At 32.8% G+C, this 6,057-nt stretch overlaps 1 protein-coding gene across 2 annotated transcripts; it reads left to right on the forward strand.

Moving 5' to 3' along the window:
• Positions 1 to 579: 579 nt before the first annotated feature.
• Positions 580 to 3,636, forward strand: LOC18034235 (sugar transport protein 5). Of its 2 annotated transcripts, none has more exons than XM_006423725.2 (4): positions 580 to 783; positions 898 to 1,220; positions 1,854 to 2,489; positions 3,050 to 3,636. In XM_006423725.2, the coding sequence occupies exons 1-4, from the start codon at positions 642 to 644 to the stop codon at positions 3,560 to 3,562; spliced, it is 1,614 nt and encodes a 537-aa protein (XP_006423788.2). In that variant the 5' UTR covers positions 580 to 641; the 3' UTR covers positions 3,563 to 3,636. The 2 variants fall into 2 exon arrangements, with proteins under 2 accessions (XP_006423788.2, XP_024035135.1); XM_024179367.1 differs by having other exon boundaries at positions 898 to 1,133.
• The last annotated feature ends 2,421 nt before the right edge of the window (positions 3,637 to 6,057 follow it).

Here is a 6,057-nt window from a genome sequence, read left to right on the forward strand (position 1 = left end):
ATGTCTTATAACTTTATTTGATTCACCACCTAGGTTTGAATGTTTAAATAAAGTTTTGGAGCTTGGCAACATTAAAACAAAGTCTCAAGGGCAATGCAAGATTGTTTTCAAGCATATTTCTTTATTTGGTCCTCATTTTCGAATATTTATATGTACATATAATGAAAAAGAAAACACCTTTTAGAACGAAGTCCCAGGGGCATAGAAAATAATTTTTAAACAGATTTCTTTATTTGACCACTAATATTCAAATATTAGAGGATGTAAGAATTAAAAATAATAATCTAGGCTTTACGGCTCCCTCTAAAGATAATGTATAAAGAAAAAATGAAAAATCAAACATGTCCTTACAAATTGAAGGAATAAAAATATAATGCTCATATATTGCACGCTCTTAATTCTCCCTTTTATTATTGCTGATATAAAGGGAAGCACGCAGGTGACGCTTCAACCATTGAACTTGGAGAGATTCAAGGTCCCTCGTACAGTGAAAATAGTTAACCGTTTTCTATTTCTATTATGAGAGAGATACATTATATAGCAATGAAAGCATTTCCATTATACATTTGCAGTGAGAACACTCTTTTCTCCTCGATCAAATTTTTGATTAGAGGAAGAGAGAGTGTGTAGAAGAATTAAATATGAGAAAAGGAAGAGTAATCATAATATACGAGCGTGACAATGAATTTAATTCAGAAGGTAGATTGACAGGACCTATGCTGATAATTTGCATTGCTGTTGCTTCAGCTGGACTTATGTATGGGTATGATATTGGTATAAATGGTAAATCCTCTCACTATCCTTGTGCATTGTTAGTCTATTTTATGGGAAATTAGTCATTATGATTGAGTTCGACATTTCATCTAACTACGCTTAGGATATTTTTGTAACTGTCAGGTGGCATAACAAAAGCAGAATCATTTCTGAAGAAATTCTTCCCATCAGTTTTGCGTAGCCAGAAAAATGCGAAAGTTGTGGATGGCTTTTGTTTATTTTATAGTTGGAAACTAACAGCATACAACTCCTCTTTGTATATTGCTGGTATCTTTTCAGCCTTAATGGCAGGTCGCTTGACAACGTCAGCAGGTCGTAAAGGCGCCTTAATCATTGGTGGTATCATTTACTTGATTGGTGTAAGCCTTCATGCATTAGCAGTAAATATGGGAATGCTCTTTTTAGGTCGTGTCTTTACTGGATTGGGAATTGGTTTCATAAATCAGGTGTGCTAATAATTTATTTGTTGCTATATGTGTAATCACTTGCTAATGTTGTTGAATGGTGGCTATAAACCGTCATTTTATGTTGATGTAACCACACTACGTAAGATGATGGTCTTTCTTAGAATTGTCATAAAAATGGAAATGTTGAGATTAGTCTTTTGAGTTAAATATTTAAAAATCTTAGGCCCATCTACTAACAAGTGGAAGATATTAGTAGTCAAAATATGGTGGTAGAATAATTTAGGTGCGTCAGATGAAAAGACCAAGGTCTCGCAGTCGTTTCATTCAAGGGGCATTAGATTGTGTCCCACATTAGCTAGTAAAGGAGAGTTACTTGGATTTATTTGTAGAATAGATCACTCCACCCAATAAGTTAGTCTTTAAGGTCGAATACCAAAAAATCCAAAGTCCAGCCCCTTAAGGGAAGTTACATGATTTCCTAACATAGGACAAGTTATTCCACTCAATAGGCTAGTATTTTGAACTGAATACCTAAAAATCCTAGGTTCAGCTCCCCAACAACAACAATGATGACAATTTTAAGACTATTATCTATATTCGTTTTGAACTGTCATTGCTAGATGTTTTTGTAGTATTGGCTTACTGATGGTGTTAAATGGTGATTATATACAGACAGCTCCAATATATCTAGTCGAGATGGCTCCTACGAAATGGCGAGGTGCAATTGGGATAGGCTTCCAAATATTCTTCTGGTCTGGGGTGGCTGGCGCAAGTTGGATTAATTATTTTATAATGTCCTCCTTAAATTCCAAGAGATGGCGCATCGCCGTAAGTGTATCTGGATTTCCTGCCACTATAATGACCATCATAGCTTTTTTCATACCCGACACACCAAGTAGCCTTATCCAACGAGGCAAAGTGCAACAAGCTCTTAAATCCTTGAATCAAGTCCGTGGCACTAAATTTGATTCTGAAAATGAGTTGAAATACCTAATTAAATACAATGAAGACATGAGGATTGCCAGTGAGACACCATACAAGATGCTTTTGGAAAGGAAATACAGACCCCACCTCTTGTTTGCAATCGCTCTCCCAACATTTCAAGCACTTACAGGCTTCAATTTAAATGCCGTGGTTGGACAACTTATTGTTACATCCCTTGGCATTAGATTGAAAGATGTTTTTCCTATACTTTTAATACAGAGCACAATTTTTTTTGTCTGCCTGCTTTTAACGGGTTATTTGATTGATAGAGTTGGACGTAGGATCATGTTAATAGTGGGTGGGTGCCAAATCTTCATTTGTCAGGTTAGTATCGTATTGCAACTATTTTGTTCTCCTTTCTTTCAAGGGAAAATGACCTTAGATCCTAATATTTCTCCTTTTTTTTTTTACCACTCAAGTTCTCATTTACTTTTAATTTTTTAATATAACACTTTACATCTTTCACATTATAATTTTAATATTTGAATTTTACTTTAAAAAAAAAATCCGTTTGTAGCGAATCATTTATTAAGAAAAATCGATAAGCTTTATACAAAAGCAGAAAAAGAAATAATAATAACTTGGTCCTAGGCATCTACCAATAAATCTGATTGTTAACAACTCTTCATATCATTTGACAAACATGTCACATTAAACTAGTAATAAGATTATAATTGTAGAAAAAATTTATAAGCCTATAATTTTTCATATTATAGTTTTAAGTTGAGAGTTGAAATAAATAATAAAAAAAAATTAGGGACTAAAACAAGGGGGGAAACATTAGAATAAATTATCTAATGTTTAAAATAATTTGGCGCTTCTTTATTTAGATTATCTATCTGTATCATTTTCCAGTTTATCTAATATATGTGTCGGTTGTGCAGGTAATACTGGCAATCTTAATGGCATCAGAATCACGGTCACATGGAACTTCAATATTCTCGAAGCGCTCAGCCTTTGTGGCGCTAATCTTAAGATGCTTCCTTGGTGTAGGAATGGCATTGTCTTGGGGGCCGCTACCTTGGATTTTGAACTGCGAGATATTGCCCATTGAGGTTCGCTCGGCTGGTCAAGGATTAAGCACTGCCATCAGTTTCGCAGTCAATTTTATCACAATTCAAACAGTCTATCCAATGTTATGCCACTTCAAGTATGGGGCATACTTATTTTATGCTGGATGGACTCTCATTATGACGATATTTGTGGTTTGGTTTCTGCCTGAGACAAAAAGGATTCCCTTAGAATCCATGGACATAATTTGGCATGGCCATTGGTATTGGCATCGATTTTTTGACCAAACCATGCTAAAATCAAAATTAGTTGAGTTATCCGAATCAGAATCAGTTGAGCCATCAGAATCAGTTCGGTCGTCAGAATCAATTCACCTAAAGAGTTGATTATGGAATAAGACAATACAATGTTGTGACTATCTAGAAAATTACTGTTGCACACAAATTTTTTTTAATTAAAATGTCAGAAAAGAAAATTAGTGGCTCCCAGGTGAGAAAGTAGCTCTTCAATCATCACAAAATCGGCAGGAGCATCATCAATTATCATCACGATGAATAGCTACCATTTGCAAGGTTATTTTTACATTCCTCTCCTAAGATTTCACATATTTATAATTTAGTAGAAAGTATGAAGGTGTTTTTACGGGCCTCCCTTGCTGTTGGTGTAAAATTATGTATAGTATCAGTACATGAGGTTAAATCGTAAAAGCTCATTTAAAATTAAAAAAAAAAAACTTAGAAACTTAAACTGTAGCAGCACTGGCAAGCACGAAGTACCTGCTGCATCACTCCATTAGCCGGTCCAATTCATTATCCGTTGTGTAATTTTTGAAAATAACTCTTCACAAAAGTGTAAATCTGATGCAAAATGATTTACAATTTCACACAACATTCACCTCTCAGTAGCAACGATTTGGAAACATTGAGTATTATCGAGCTTGAGGATCAAGATTCATCACCATTTTGAACTTGCCCATGAACGAGACAAGCTTGGGTGGTGGTAGAAGATTGCTGAGGAGCGAGTACAAACGGCAGCGTGGTCCCTTCCGCGACTGGTACTGAAGCTCCGAAGAGGTTAGTCTCTATTAAACACTATTGCATGTAATTTATAAATTTGGCTTTCTTCGTTTTGGATATATAAGATGAAAAATTTGGTGCTGCCATGTTGTGTATATTTGTTTAAAGGATATGGTTTTTGATGTATATTGAATTGGTAGAAAATCATGTTAACAGCCACTATCCTGTGATGTTACAGATATGCAGAACCTGCTCAGAGATTAATAAAGCATGTAAATGCATAAATTTGTAATATTTATGTGATTGGGAATGGAAAAAATGAGTAAATTCTTTTGAAGTCAGAGGCTCTGTTTTTATGAAATAGCTTTTATTTTTCCCTGCCTAGCTGGTGAAGATGATCATGGATTTTTGGGCAATGGTTCATCGTTCATTTATTTCGTAATGCATGACTGCAGGAGTGCAAATTGTGCTGTATTGCCAAATTTTATAAGTTGCAGCCATTGTTTAGAGTTTAATAATAAAATATCACTATAAGAAAATAAGTAATAGATCACTGGAAATAAGTTATAACTGTCATAAAAGGAGGTGTATGATAGATTGTCTATTCATCATCTATGTTACTGTCATTAATTTATAACAAAAGTATGATAGATTATCATTAATTTTAATTATTAATATTATATTTTATATTAATATTATATTGGAAAATTTAATTTATGAAACCAATTTTGCATAACTTAGGAATTCATAAAATTTTATTAATAATAATAATAGTAAAATTCAAATTATAATAAAAATAAAATAATAATAATAATAATAATTTTTAAATAATAATAATTTTTCAGCCAAAAAATTCAAATAATTTTAAATTTTCCTCTAAAATGTTGTGTGACAGATATATGATTGTGAAAAATCATCATGAATTCATGACAAAAAATATTCTGTTACAAAAATATTCATATATAAGGCTTTAATTTCTCAAGGACTTCAAATATTTCCTCTTATTTACATAACATACAGTGAGTAAAATTAATAGACTACTACATACTGTACATTCTCAAATATCATATACCAACCTTAGTTAGGTACTTTTATCATAACACTGTTACATAAAGCATACATTAAGATTAAGCCAAATATAAAAATAATAGGCAGTTCCACCACCATAATTTACGATAATTGCAAGCAGTGGTCATCCCTAAAATATATAAATGGTCACTAATATTTCACTAGACATTGAAGTGGCTTAGATAATTATACACAAAATAGTTAGTTAACTCTTAAAATGACATTTGGCAACTCTGGCCGAGCAAAACCTTGGAAATGTTGTCAGGATCATAAAAATGAACTTCTTTAACATAATGCCAGTTACTTCTTTTTAGTTTGCTCACTTTTCATTAGAACAGACATAACCCTGCAAGCTTGGTTCTTTAATGGCACAACCAAAGGCTTAAAGAAAAAATAATAATTAAAATTTGATTTCAAATTAATACCTCCGAGAACTCACCTTCGAGCTGTTTTAAAAGCTGCCGTATCTACACCAACAAAAGTCATTTAGAGTTGTTAATAACTTAGAATCAATTTTCTTACAATTCAATTTACCACTACTCCATCAAAGCAAATATTTGAGTAAAAAGGTCCGCAAATGAAAAAAAAAAGTCAAAAAGCTTCACCTTCACTGCATCCTCCACTTTAAAGCCCAACAATAGTAATGCCTATAAACAAGAATTTTATAGTTGTAAAATCCAAGTAAAAAGTCAAATAACGATCAAATATCTTAATCTTATAGTTATGATCTAATTAAAGAGGTAAAAGCTTCAAGGTTTTACCAAACCTTTCTTTAAGCCATTTACTCTCCAAGAAAA

Source organism: Citrus clementina, unplaced genomic scaffold, assembly GCF_000493195.1.
Source record: "Citrus clementina cultivar Clemenules unplaced genomic scaffold, Citrus_clementina_v1.0 scaffold_8, whole genome shotgun sequence".
Taxonomy (NCBI): domain Eukaryota; kingdom Viridiplantae; phylum Streptophyta; class Magnoliopsida; order Sapindales; family Rutaceae; genus Citrus; species Citrus x clementina.